Source organism: Psittacula echo (assembly GCF_963264785.1).
Source record: "Psittacula echo genome assembly, chromosome: 10".
NCBI classification, from domain to species: Eukaryota; Metazoa; Chordata; class Aves; order Psittaciformes; family Psittacidae; genus Psittacula; species Psittacula echo.
Genome location: NC_137741.1, coordinates 6,226,680 through 6,241,113, shown reverse-complemented (window position 1 = coordinate 6,241,113; position 14,434 = coordinate 6,226,680). Strand labels below are relative to the sequence as shown.

At 39.1% G+C, this 14,434-nt stretch overlaps 1 protein-coding gene across 2 annotated transcripts in view; it reads right to left on the bottom strand.

Annotated features, from left to right (window-relative positions):
- OTUD7A (OTU deubiquitinase 7A) overlaps window positions 1-13,174 on the bottom strand; it is a gene marked incomplete at both ends in the record, with an annotated part of 42,306 nt that extends 29,132 nt beyond the window's left edge. Inside the window, one exon of one of the 2 annotated variants that reach the window (XM_080626637.1) lies at window positions 13,027-13,174. In XM_080626637.1, the coding sequence (XP_080482763.1) occupies window positions 13,027-13,174 (148 nt within the window). The remainder of the gene's footprint in view (window positions 1-13,026) is intronic. The other variant, XM_080626638.1, reaches the window with a different exon arrangement.
- Window positions 13,175-14,434: the final 1,260 nt, after the last annotated feature.

The following is a 14,434-nucleotide window of genomic DNA, read 5'->3' as shown; positions in this document are numbered from 1 at the left end:
GACTACTAAGATCTCCAAGTCTTTTTCTGCGAAGCTGCCCTGCAGCCTGTATCATTGGAGAGCTCCAAGTGTTCATCCATGTTGAATTTTGTAAGGCTCCTGTTGCTCAATTCTCTCTCTCTGTCTAGGTTCCCCTAAATGGCAGCTCTGCCCTTAAAGATGTCAGCTGGTCCCCCATCTGCAAACTTGATGTTAGCTCACTGATAAAGACTTTAAACGAGTGTAGAGACTTGGAAGTACAGCATTTGTTACCAGCTATCCGTTAACCACTACCCTCTGAGCTTGACCATCACAACAGTTATTTACCCACCTAGTTGCCCAACTCTTCAGACTGTAACATTCTAACTCAAATATAGCAATACTGTGGGAAACAGTGTCAAAAGCTTGCTAACACTCAGGTAAAAGGTATCCGCTACTCTCCCCTCATTCAGAAACCCACATACTTTAACATACAAGGCAACAACTGTCAGGACATGCCTTGCTCAGATTCCGCTCAAATGGCTCCAGAAACTGACAATGGAAGATAAACACTAAATCCCACAGAATTTAACCTAAAGTAATGACAGGTAGAAATAATTCACATCTATACAGCTGTATTCATAGTAAATAATGGTTAGTGGCAACGATGGAAAGACGTGACTGTTAGTGTTACGGCACAGAAGAGTGAGAAGCTTCCTTATCTTTCTGTTTGCAGAGCAGCTGGAATGCAAATGTCAACCACTTTAGGAGCCTTTATCTTACACATCAGAGAGAACTTGCTCCCACAGAGATTTTAAAAGTCTTCTAGAAAGCACATAACACAGGACAGTGCAAACATGCAGTGAGAAGATTCCACATCTGCGTGAGCTGCTCATGGAACCTGCCAACATAGAATCCTCTAAAAAGATTTGCTTCCAAGCTCCCACTTCACCACATTGCTATGACCAGGGGTAAGAGAATGCAGGCAAATATCCAGAGATGGAGAGGTCTGCTCAGCCCAAGTGGGGAAGCGGTACTCTCCACTCCCAAAAAAATAATAATGAAAAACATTGAGATGTTTGTATGTTATATTCAAAACAATCTTGCTGCGTTAAAGTGCACACGTGTCCTAGCACCCTCCAAGTACTTGTTTTTAATTGGAAAACTGCAAATATTTAATAGCAAACGAAAAGATCTCACTAATTATATGAGACTTTCACAGCATTTCATGAAAACTTTTCCAGATTCATAAGTAACCTGATTCTGACTAATTCAAGATTTATTACACCATAAAAGCTTGTCACTTTATGTACTTTGAGAAGCTACATTATCTGAGTAGCAGTTAAATATAACTTATTTGCTTACACAAAGGAGAATAAGCCAAAAATAGTACAAACGGTTTTATACAGATTAAAAGGTCTTTCACTGTTACAGTCATCTCTGTGAAGAACAAAATCCTAACTGAGGTAGAGAAAAGCCAGCACAAAGCGCTGTTACCTAGAGGGTTGAACTGCACTACCTCTGGGTTTGAAGTACTAAATGCAATTGTGAAAGGAGAATTAATATCTCTGAGTAAGAATGTTATATACACCCTGAGCCATCCATGATACAAACCACCATGTCAGTGGTACAGAACCATTATATGTTACACTGTAATCTTCTATTAGAAAGCCTATGGGACAAATGTAAATCCAGTGAAAATTGTCAAGAGATCCCAGAACAAGCAATTGAGTTACTGCCAGCATTTCTTTCCTAAAAATCTCCTTCAGATTCAATGGCTACAATCCAGTCAGGGTTCTGCTCTAACTACATATCCCATCAGAATCAAGTTACCCAACCCAAACATCAAAGAATCATGAGTGTGTTCCCAAGACTGATGTGATCACACAGCAACGTTTGGAGTGGTCAGTGCTTTTCTTTGGTGCTGTTTTTTGGATGCTCTTACGTTATGGTTTAAAATCATCTCCTCAACCATGAGGGCAGAAAAATAAAACATTTTTAAAAATAGCAAAAGTGGCAATAGATATAATTCCTCAAAGTGCAAGTTTAAACAAAATGGTGTTCTCCAAGTACTGGCAATGCTGCAAGTCCAAGTGCTACCTGACTGCCAGCAGCAGCCTGTGTTTATTCAGTGCAGATCCTTGAGTAACATGTCTCTATTAATGGAACCTAGACAGCATTTCCTCTAGTGTCAGGGCATTCCTTACTGGTCATCTGCTTGAGATATTTTCATGTTTTATGTTCTAAAATCTAAGAAAAATCACTATGCATGCACTGTGAGTGACTGCAGTGAGACGAGGCTTTGATGTGTGTAATAGAAAAGGAGAAAATCAGTAGACTAAGGACAGCAGGATTTTGGTTAGTCTTAGGCCAAATATAATAATCTTATATAAAAGTTCTATCACAAAAATTATAGTCAGCCTTCAGAAACTTGCCTCACTGTCAGATTTAGAACTAAATTGCATTGTGACTGTCACACTATGCTCCATGGTACAACTTCATTACTGAACTTCTCATACAGACTTGAAACTATTCATAAAATTTCTATATGTAAAAGTACCTCAGAGAGAAATACTTTATTTTCAAATCTCTCATCTCCATGGAATTGTCCCCACCTCCTGAGCAAAAGCACCAGTTCAGCTTCAAAGCACTAAACTTTAGACAACCAACACAGGAAATGATTATCAGACTCACTTTCCCAATATTTGCTGGAACCTCCAAGTATCAGAATGCAAGAAAAGAATCCACCCAAATTAGAGAATACATTAAGCACCTTTCCACCTCTATGGGATATTGGTTTTGAATATTAGCCACCTTTACTGACTAGCATGAGTCTTTTCAGCTACCCTCTGTACTAGAAATATGTAAGCTTGCCCCCTTTGCCAAGGCTTCCTCTCATTTTGTTTTGTATTTTCACCAGTAAATACAAATCACAAACCTTTTGTTTTTCCCATTGTCCATAAGAACCAGAATTCATCAGCTTTGGAGGATTGAAGAAGAAAATTCTTCAGGCAAAGTAGAGGAAATCGGAGGCAGCAAAGAGAATTAGGGGAAAGGAAGAGAGGAAAAAGCCAGAGGCATTTATGAAAGACACTGTGAAGAAAAAAATAAGTACAAAAATGTAATGCTGTGTGAAATAAAGTAAACAGCTCTAATGAGAAGTGTGATGTGATTGGGACCACAGAAACAGGCTGCAGAAGCAACGGATAAGCTAGGAACAAATCAGAAAGGTTATTAAGTTCAGGGATGCCCAGAGCAGATGATCTGAACCAGGATTTCTGGCAGTGTGACACAGCAGATGGGAAAGTTTCAGCTGGAATTTACTGAAGAAATGAGTGGGGCTTACGACTGTGGAGACAACTAGAGCCAGCTCTGCCTAGTTCTCCTTTAAACTTCTCACACCAAAAGCTTCTGAGTTTCCAGATCTGTATCTGACCACTTTCCAAACTAAGTTTTGAAAGAATGAGGAAAAAAACCCCAACCAAAACCCCAGAGGCACGCTGGGATAGAAACAACAAAAATGAATTCACATAACATGCAAATCAAACAGATTCCCCCATGCCTCACAGAGCAGGTCTCTCCTTCCAGTCTCGCTATTTGTCCAACAAGTTCCAGCAGCCCTCTCATTCTGGACTCCGCTGGGGCCCTAGGAAAAATACTATTTTCTATTATTTCTGTCTGTGTGTCTGTTTCCTGTTTTTCTCCGAAACCTCCCATTCCCTGCTCGTCACACAAGTCCCTAATCTGCACATCTTTATTTTCTTTAATTGTCATCTCCTGCATGGACCCTCAACAGAAAGGAGCAATCTCTCCTACCACACAGAGGTTCCACCTGACACAGGCACTGACATGCCCTGCATCACAAGGCTGAAGAAGAAACAACAGCTAGTTCATCTACTTTACGTAGTTCCATCAACTAAATTAAATCAACTAAGACTCTTTGTTGCAATCTGAAGGACAAAAACAACACAAGACTATTTTTCACAGCATCTACTATTTTTTTTACTGTTAGCTGTCTAATGTACCCTACTGCTCACTAACTGCTGACTTCTTTGTTTGTATAATACACTATTGTCTTTAAAAAGTATTTTACAGGCATAAAAATGTTATTTCAGTACATTCAGTACAATCCCATCAGATGACAAGTCACTGGTAGCACTGTATCAGGAGCAACCGAACTGCTCCAAAGCAGTACTGACACAGCAGGTTTACATGAAAGGCTTTGAGTTTCTATTGGTCCAAGAACATCAGTCAGAAAAAGCTGGAGCAGCACAAGTCTGGCTAGAAAACACGGGTAGTGAATCACATTAATTCACAACTCAACACAAACAATTCTCTTACTGAACAACTATTTCCAGAACAGGTATATGTGCTATGTGAGTCAGCAGGTGTAAAATCCAACAGGACTGAGGGGTCTCTGCTTTGAAACCAAGTGTTTCCAGTGTGGAAGAAAAGCAACAAAACAAAGAGCGCAGCTGAGTAAGGACTGGAAGATGCACCCTGGGGAACTGGAACTGATGTTTAGTGGCACAGACAGCAGGCATCTACGTGAAAGGTAAATCAAAAAATAAGTAACACTACAGTGACAGTTTTCCGTCCTAAAAAATAGTTCCTTGAATAACAACAGGTTGCATTGCCAGCCTGAAGAAAAAGTAAAGACACAGATAAAACAATACATAATTTAAGAAGCCACTTACCCATTTTGGCCTGGACTAGTAAAGTGTTAAGAAAAAAAAAAGGATGCTAAAGAACACGAAGCACAGGAGTCACCTCTGAAGCATTTACAGAATCCCAGACTGGTTTGGGTTGGAAGGAACCTTAAACCTCATCTAGTTCCAAGCTCCTGTCATGGGCAGGGACAACTTTCACAGGCTTCAAGCCCTGTCCAACCAGGCCTTTAACACATCCAGGCATGGGGCAGCCACAGCTTCTCTGGCCAACCTATGCCAGTGTCTCACCACCCGCATAGTGAAGGATTTCTTCCTAATGTCTAATCTAAATCTCTCCTCTGGCAGGTTAAAACCATTCCCCCTTGTCCTGTCACTACAGGCCCTTGTAAAAAGTCCCTCTCCAGGTTTTCTGTCAGCCTCAAGCTGCATGTACGCTGCATCATCCACCACACTGGATCCAAACAATACAACTGGATAGAGCTCTCTATTGAAGCTCTCTTGGAAAAGTTCCAGAGTTACATTCTGACAAAGCCCTGATTTCTTTCAACAGATGTATTTCTAACTCATCCCACTTTTAATAAGCTGATCGGTTTGAAGGCTGAAATCTGAAAGCGAAAGAGCACAAGAAACTTTGGACTTTTGTCTTAAATCCTTTGCCCCGAGACAATCACATAATGTAATTGTTTAGAAAAGGAATACACTCTGCCACCATAAAGGTAGCAAAATTAGCATTACTCAGGTATTACAATAGTTTCCATAGTACTTAGTTGCATTCACCCTTGGTTTTCTGGAGAATAAGGGACCATCTTGGTTTTTAACACAGTCTTTCTCTAGTCTGGTCTTCAGCTTGATTGTGCTGTGTGAGGAAGTGGCTTCTTAATGTTCTGCAGCACATGAGCACTCGTTGCTTGCCCAATGTTAAGCACATGCTTTGTGAGACCACAGCTTGTACCCTCTGATAACAAAAATCAGACCCCCATGAAGCAACCTATGCTACTTCAGCTGTACTGGTTCTGGAGTCTACATTTTCCAGGCAGATAATACCTGAGCAGCGAGACCTGAACGATGTGCTACTATTTATTCTTTGGGTTTTTGCTTTTTACTGTTTTGACTAAACCAGCATAGCTTAGTGGGGTTGTAACAGTTAATAAATTGACTGTCTTTCATGTCTTAAAACAGATGTAATAAAACCAGAGGACATTTATCATTAATTAGCAGGAATAGCAAGCATGCAACTATAATGCACTCCACCCAGCCAAGCTTTCAAATACCCACCTACTCCAGTATGGTAAGAAGAACATTTGAAAGGTCACCAGCAATTCTTGATTTTATGCCTAACAAAATTCAGATTGGGAACTAGGAAAGATCTAAATAGAATGGACCACAATGAAGGGCAGCTTGCAGCAACAACATGTACACAGGACTTCAGCAAAGGAAATTTTACAAGGGGCAGGAAATGCTGTCTAAAGCTAAACACAATCAAGACCACGTAAGAAAAAGGATGCAGAAGGGGAAGGTTAGACAGAATTAAACCATTTGTGATGCAGCCTGCATCTACAGCTCAAGAACTGCTGGCACATACATCTAAGAAGCAAAACCAATAAAAATATCCAGTAAGAATTCATGCGAAAACTTTCACAAAACAGGAAAGGGAAAAATGCCACACAGAGCATGCAACTTGGACACGGTTACAGAATGATGTGTTTCAGTAAATAAAAATGAGGTCTACAGAAGCACAAAAGGATGGTGCAACTGAACAAGAAACTAAGTTGAAAGGAAGACAACATTATTATCAATTGGGACAAAGTAAGAAAGTAACAAAGGTGTTTTGGTGAGATGGCAGGAAAACTTAAATGGACACACCTTTTTTTAACCACTCTAATCGAGTACAATGTCTGTCCATCTACTTTACATTTGATGCCATTTTTATTGTTAATGCAACTCACTCTTGAATGCAATATGATTTAGAAAACACTTTTGTTAACAAGTGAGAGACTATTGAAGAACAAGTACCAGCAATGTAACTTTCAAGGGTTTTGCCACTATTTCGTAAATATTTTACTATCATTGTCCGTATTTTTACTAGCAAATTGGAAAACAATGACAATCCCACTAGTACTAAAACTAATGCCAAGCATCCACAGGAAAAAAACCCCTCCCTATTAAAATAGATAAATTCCATAGTGTCCCTGCCCACAGAACAGGAAAAGCCTTGCTGGCAGACAGAACTTTTGTTTTCAGTATCATCTAAGTCAGTACAACTCCTTCCAATCTACTGTAGAGAACATGCCTCTGTGACTCAAATACTCCATGCCAGCATACAGAAAGGTGTCCTTGGCATAGCAGCTGTCCCACAGACACAAAACATTAGCTGTTAAGTGGGAGGTACATCATCTCCCCTTCAGCCCATTTAACAGAACCAGCATTTTACATACAACTATACTGTGGAGAAGTTACAAATCAAATGAACAGGCACAGGAATTTTCAGCAGGAATGCTTGATTTGGGTAGTCCTTCCCCTTATGAGGGGGAAAGCTACCTGTAAGGATGCGCAATCTGAGATGTTTACAAATGACTAAACACAAATCCAGTATTTGGCAGGCTGTGTAACATAGAGGGCTCTTATTCCATTCATGTTCTTCTGTGCCATCTATCAGCTTAAATGCACGTTACAAAGTAAAACAATACGAATCTCCGCATCATGACATCTTCCTTCCAACAGGCACAAAATAAGAATAGGAACTGAAGACCAGCTTTATTTCTTCTGAAAACCTTACATGCAAATAAAGGCTAAAACTGGATCATAGATTTTAAATCAAGATTCTGGTCCTCGTTCTCAAAGGAAAATGATGTAGCAAGGACATGGTGTTGACGTGCCTCATTTTCTGCTAGAATACAGAGTCACTCAAAGCTGAATAGACAGCTGGAAATGACAATTTTGATCTCTATGTAACGAGACATTGGTAGCAGTTCAGCTTCCTCTTGCCTTTGCCAGGGCTTCCACAAGAGAACTAAAAAAGGAACTGTCTGAGGGAGGGCAGAATAAGAGACTATTTTGGGGAGCTAGCTTTGTACACTCAGTCACGTGACAGCACTGTCAATTTCTCTCCCCCTCTCCATTAATTACATGCTTCTCTTTGAATTCCACTTGGATACACTGTTCTTCGAGGAGATGTCTCTACCTCCTGCATATCTGTCATGTTCCATATGGTCAGTCTCCTTTACTGCATACATTTCATGACTGGAAAGCCAATCTTCTGATTTCTGAAGTCATGAGGAACTACCTTACAATTAAGTGCTATATAAAGCTGGAAATAGACAGCAATTGCTTTTATGTAAGGGTGAAATATACATCATTTATATAAATAAATTAAACCTTTTACACAAGGGCAGGTTTTCAGTTAAATATATTGAGTTTGATTCAGTTTTGATTATTATTTTTAAATTATTATTCCTTTATAAATTATTTATAAGCTCAGCGAAGTTTCAGAAAATGTAATACCTGCTCTCTAGAATCCCACATACAGAAGTATGCTTTCAGTTCTTGGGAGCATGCAAGCAAGGTAAAAACCGCAGAAATGCTGAACAACATCTCCAGAGATATGAAATGGAACAGATGGAAGAGCTGGGACAAGTCATCCAAAAATGAGAGTGAAGCTGGAAATACCATTTTAAAGAAACAAATGGTTTAGCAAATGTGCACAATCCCCTAACACATAATTGGCAGAGCTAATGCTACAGAGCTGAAATTTATGAATATTAACTTACAATTAATGTTACATAGTTGTAAGCATCTTAAGTATGGAAGTCCAATATTAAGAGTTTAGTACCAGATAGCCATGAAAATATTGTAGATTGCTTTTGTTTTCATACGGGAGCAGCATCAGGCGAAGGCAAGCTCTCGGCCTTTACTGGAAGAAAAAGATTTCAGATCACTGATTTCTATTCTTTTTAACTGGAATCAAGGGGAAAATAGGAAGTATGATGGAATTTTTCACATACTTTTCATTCTTACTTAATTTTTTGAGTCCATTCATACATCCACATTAAACTGCTCCATAAATTATTTCTGTGCTGCACCAAACATATCAAGAAAAAATGCCGGCTATTAAAATCAATATTGAACACAATTATTTTCGCTAGCAATTAAGAAGAATTATTGTCACTGCTATATTTATATATATGTTCCTCACACACTGATGTGAGATTAAAGGCTGAGTATATATTTTCAGCATTCAAGAGCTAAACAATTAACCACTGAAAAGTAAAATGGCAAAAGAAAACGAGTATCAGAGAGACCTGACACAGTGCTATCAGTGACCTGTGCAATAAAACAGCACCAGAAGCAGATCTCCCAGGCAGTGAAGAACAGATGACCTCATTCTGATCTGGAGTTTTGCTACAATCTGAAACATACCAGTGGACTCTTAACAGAATATTCTGCTTTTCTGGAGTTCCTATTTTCAAAGATGAGGATAACCCAATAAAAACACAGAATGCTTCTACTTAATAGTAAAATTCCTTTACAGTAATGTAGAATGAACTGTACCCTGCTACATCTGAAACTGTGTCCTTTTTTACAAGTATTAGATTGTCTTTCAACCATCTTTTTCCTATAGCTACTAAGTTCCTCATGAAACACATGACAATGTCTTGTATTTTTCAACTTAGGAAAACATAACAGAAGTTCACATTGTGCTCTTAGATACTTCTAATTCAAAATGAAGCCTTTGTCTCCAGGAATTATGTGTAAAGTTGTTGGAGTAAGATTTACAGTGACGAGAATGCTCATGTTCTCAGGAAGGTTAACTGAACAAATCTGTTGTGGGTTTTTCTGGGAAGAGACAAACTTCTAGTCTTCCTTCCTCCTGAATGAAAGTGCACAGAGACAAGATCTCAGCTCTGCAGCAGATGTTTTTGATACAAAGTGATCTGCTTCAAGCATAACTGATTCCTAAACCATCGCACTGTGTAATGTTAGATCCAATTTCCACGTCCCCCGAGTCAAATGCTGCTCTGAAAGCCAAGCAACTGTCACAGTCACTCTCCACTCTATAATTTGCTGACATATGTGGTGCTCATATATTCTCCCCAACCCATGATCTTATGTATCATCTGGTATAGTCAGCAAATAGCATTTGGTGTCCTTTTATTTGCATAGGCACATACTCCTTGTTCTTTGGTTGATTTTTAATTATTAAAATAAAAACATCAGGATTTATGATGTCTTGGAGACACCATGAGTTTGAGGACACTTATGTGTAGATGTGCAGGCTCTCAAAAGGAAATTCCTGCTGGGTGTTTACTTGAAAGACTCTGCAAGATTAGAGATGATACTGTAAACAGCTATCAACCAAGTGTCCTCCCTGAAGTCCTAAACAACAAGGATGAACACTGCAGTCTTGTGATTGTAACCAAGCTCAAAGAACTGTGCTTCTCATTTTAATAATTAGCTGTAGTAGTAACTAAGAAGTGTGGCAGGGCTGGTAGGAAGCTGTTCTTTCAACTGAAAAGAACGACGGAAGTAGCCTGGGTAGCCCAGGACAGCATGCAGACAGAGAATGTGAGGAGTGCTAAGCAGAGGAAGAAAAAGCCCTTCAGTATAAAAAAGTACAGAAAGGCACCAAGAAGAACATGCAACCCAAACCAAGCATGATGTGTTCTATGCACAAGACACTGCCAGGAACTAACAGAACAAAGAGCACTGCAGCTTCTGATGGAAGACACATTCTGATATGGAGACAGATCATCTGGAGAATTCAGCCCAGAAATTGTTCACTCAGCTATTGCTCAGGCAGGCAGGGAGACTGGGCACAAGTTAAAATCTATACTCATACCAAGAAGGGTACATGAGAGCCTCCTGAACTGAGAGGGATAAGATGCTGCTCGGGTTAGCTGTACATCATCTAGGTGAGAGGAATTTTCTCACGATCTTGGCTACCGTGGGTTCTCATCCTAGAAGCAGGCATGCAGCTACTGGGATGTTCAAAGCTAAAAAGTCATTCTAAGCTCTGATTAAACTGAATTACTAAGCATCCGTAGTACATCAGAGAGTGGAATAAATGTTGATTACTCATGTGATTGTATATCTTTAATAGACACATGAGTAATAAGGTAAATGATTCTGTGTTATTAAAACCTCTGCTAAAAACAACGCATAATCTATCCTTTGCAGTATGCCACTTACGTAACTCTACATGACTATAAATCTAAGATTGTTTGCTGTGCTTCATTAGTATTTAACACAAATGGTCAGCATTGATAAAATACATCCAGTCATAAATATCATCACTGTTATATTAAACAGTTGGGAAAAGGCCTTAGTTTTAAAATATTTATATGTGGCTTTATAATAAAAAGAATAAAAAATCACTGACTCAATCCTAACACATAGGTCTATGACATCTCAGACTAGAAACTCAAGTTTCTTTACAATACTCAAGAAAACTCAAGAAAACCTGAAGAAAACTCAGTCAAACAGATGACTTACTGAAGTATAGGTCTATGTGTTGTTAAGCCCCTTCTGCCTTCATACACCTTCCTTTGCACTTTGTCCAAGTCTGTACATGTAAGTTTCCATAGCTGTATCACATAAAGAGCAAATAGCAAGTAACCTATAGCTGGCCTTTCAGACTCAATTAGCAATAGGTATAAAACACAAACTGTGTATTGGACAAACAGAAACTAAGCAACTTTATCCAGCAACGAACAGCTGATCAGATAGACGGAACACTTTTCTCAACACAGACATAGCAATGCCACAAAAATAAAATCAATTTCTTAGGCAGAACTAAAAAAAAAATAATTTTTAATTTTGATGCAGCTTTAAAAGTCTGCATTCACATCCATTTTCAGATGTACAAAGTACTCATGCCATTGAAATAATGCTTTTAAGTCAATGAAATCTGACCTCCTTGACAGTTAAGCAGCTGCATAAAGTCTAGAATTGGTAAATTTGAAACCTCAAACTGAGCACCGACTTGACCACAAACTCTCTGTGCAATGCTAAAGTGAACTTGGCTAGAGATACAAACAGCAGCATATGCAATGTAATTGCAGAAAGGCAATCTTCTTGCTACAAAGATATATACCAAAATAGCCCAAACATTTCTGTATACATTCTTTTGAATGACAGAGGAAATACAGAGGCTTGGAGCTCAACATGCTTAGCTTATCGAAATTAGATAGAAAAGCTATTGGTTGATGGCATTATTTATTTTAGGATACTAATAGCAGGCAGGAAGACCAGACACAAATAAAATAGAACCAATACATGTGTGCATATGTATTTTTAAAAAACCTCTTCATATCTTCAATCAAACCAAAAATGAGCTCTTTCTGGAAAATACGCATGAAGCACAACAAGCAGAACATGTCAGTGAAACAAGTAGCTGTGCTAAATAAAAAGTTCAACAGAAACAAGACTGCAGGGATTTTACCAGCAGACAGGCAGAGTACAGAAACACCAACTGAGCAAATATTTAGGAGAGCTTCTGGCAATTTAGAAAATCTATATGCAATCCATATGCAATGCATAGAATTTTTAGCTATCTGTATAACAGTCACTGTGTATTTAACCCACCCACTTGCTGATGTATACTTTTTAAGTCTGCCGTAGCTGCTCAGTAGTTACTTTGATTTAACACACAATTCCTTAGAGCATATTAAGATTAAAAACAAAAGACAACTTTCAGGAAAAGGCCCAGTGTGCGTGTATCAAGCCCACAAAACCACTTTGCAATATGTATACCACATAGGTATCACGTACTCATTTCTAACTTCCCATCTTCACAACTGTTGTTAGCCCACATCAGAAGAAATTAACAAAACCAACTGACAAAATGCCTTCAAATATCAAAGGTGTCTTTTCACTTTTAAGCTAATAAACTTTACACAACTACAATAAAATGAATATAAAGACCCAGTTATTTTTCTGATATAGGTTCTCAGATGCTTTCTAACTGAGCCACTTTACTCCCATACCATGAAGTTCAGCTACACATATTAATCACAGGCCCCAGAAATATCTCTGGTTCCTCTATCACTTTATGGGAAGTCCATTTCAGACTAAACTTAGCTGCTTTGCATAGTGACCCAAAACATTTACAAGTACTTTCAGGCAGCTGAAAGTGACAAAATTCGGCTAAAGTTCCCTCCCTTCTCTCCCTAGCACAGATGCTTTTAAGGCATGATTGTTAATAACCTAGAACACAGCCATCTAACACCAAGAACTTTATTATGTTTTTGCTGCGAACACCTACCTTAGTACATACACTCTATGGTCAGCTTATCACAAGAGTTGATTTACCAGTCAAAATATCAGTGTCTCTCTTTTTATGACTGGCTCTTTCTCTAAGCAAGTGGTGAGCACAGGAAACACTAGTGTCTGGCAAGCTTACCTTCCAGTAAGTCTCTCGCCAGACCTGGTTCTGCCCCTGTGGACCGAACAAAGTCTGACAGGACTGCATCCATATCAAGAGTCATGTGATCATTCAGAGGTGCTGCCAGGCATGCAGCAGCAGGACTCACTGGTCGGCTAGAAGGCATCCATCTGCCAAGGAGAAAAAGAAACAGCATTTTAGGGTATACTCCAAGTGATGTAAATCACAGTTTTCATCCCTTCCCTAAACAGCACTATTAAAATGTTTAAACCATTAAAGTTAAAACAACCAGTGATGGTCTTCCACCCCTGCCTTTGCTTAAAAGCTGATGATCACTCACACTGGAAGGTTTTCCCTTTCCCAACATTTCATATTTTCATTGTTTTTTCTTATGTGCAGCCTGTAAATAATTCTGTAACTTGACGACTCCAATCCAGCTAAACACAGGCACTGTGCCACGGCCAACAGAAATACCTCTGCCATTCCGCATTCTGTACCTACTTTTTTGTTGCCTAGAAAGTAACATTCTCCACAAATACCAAATAAAAATTAAAGTAGGCGCTTCCCGAGTAGCTTGTCCTGGATAAGCTATGAAGAAAGCTGTCACTCAAAACACAGTTATGCTAAAGGTTGGTGTAGATGATCTCCAGAGGTCCCTTCCAACCCTAACAATTCTGTCAAGGTATCTGTACTTCTACCCTGCCTGCACCACTGCAGAAACAGTGCAAAGCAAAGGAAACAGGATGAAATGAAATGAAACATAACATAAGCAAACGCATGTGTTTTGCTTTTATGCTTGTTATTCATCATTGGACAAAGTCTACCTCTGAACATGAATTATTTTTTTCTGTTAATTCCTCTTCACAGGCTCAGCTGCAGCTTTACCGTGTGCCAAGGGTAAGTACTAGTTTGGAGATTTCCTACTGGCAGCAGATGATACTGGTTGGCTCTTGCTTGTACCACAGCTACAGAGAAATTAACTGTGAAAGAAATTTGAAACCAGTTGATTTCACTATTCCCCAAATGAAACACAGTCCTTTCCCACCCCATGAGCAATTACCTGGTCATATTTAACCTTAAAAATGGAGTGCCTTTGCTTTCTTAGAAATTGCCTTTTTCTGCAATACATATCCCAGGTAGGATACAAACATCATTTACCTTCTGCCCCAGCATGGGGGCCTTTTTGGCCTCATCCATGAGGACTGCCTGCAAAACCTGCCTTCTGACAATTTGAATTCATGTGGGATATGGTTACACAATGATGCACTTTTTGGTATCAAAGCATACTAGCCCTACCCACTTGACAGTCTTCTGACCCCTCCACTGTTTTATACTGCCTCTACGTTTATGCTTTTATACTGCTTATACAACCGTATCATTATGTTAGGGACAAATCAGGAAAGCAGAGGAGGTGAACCTTTCTCTT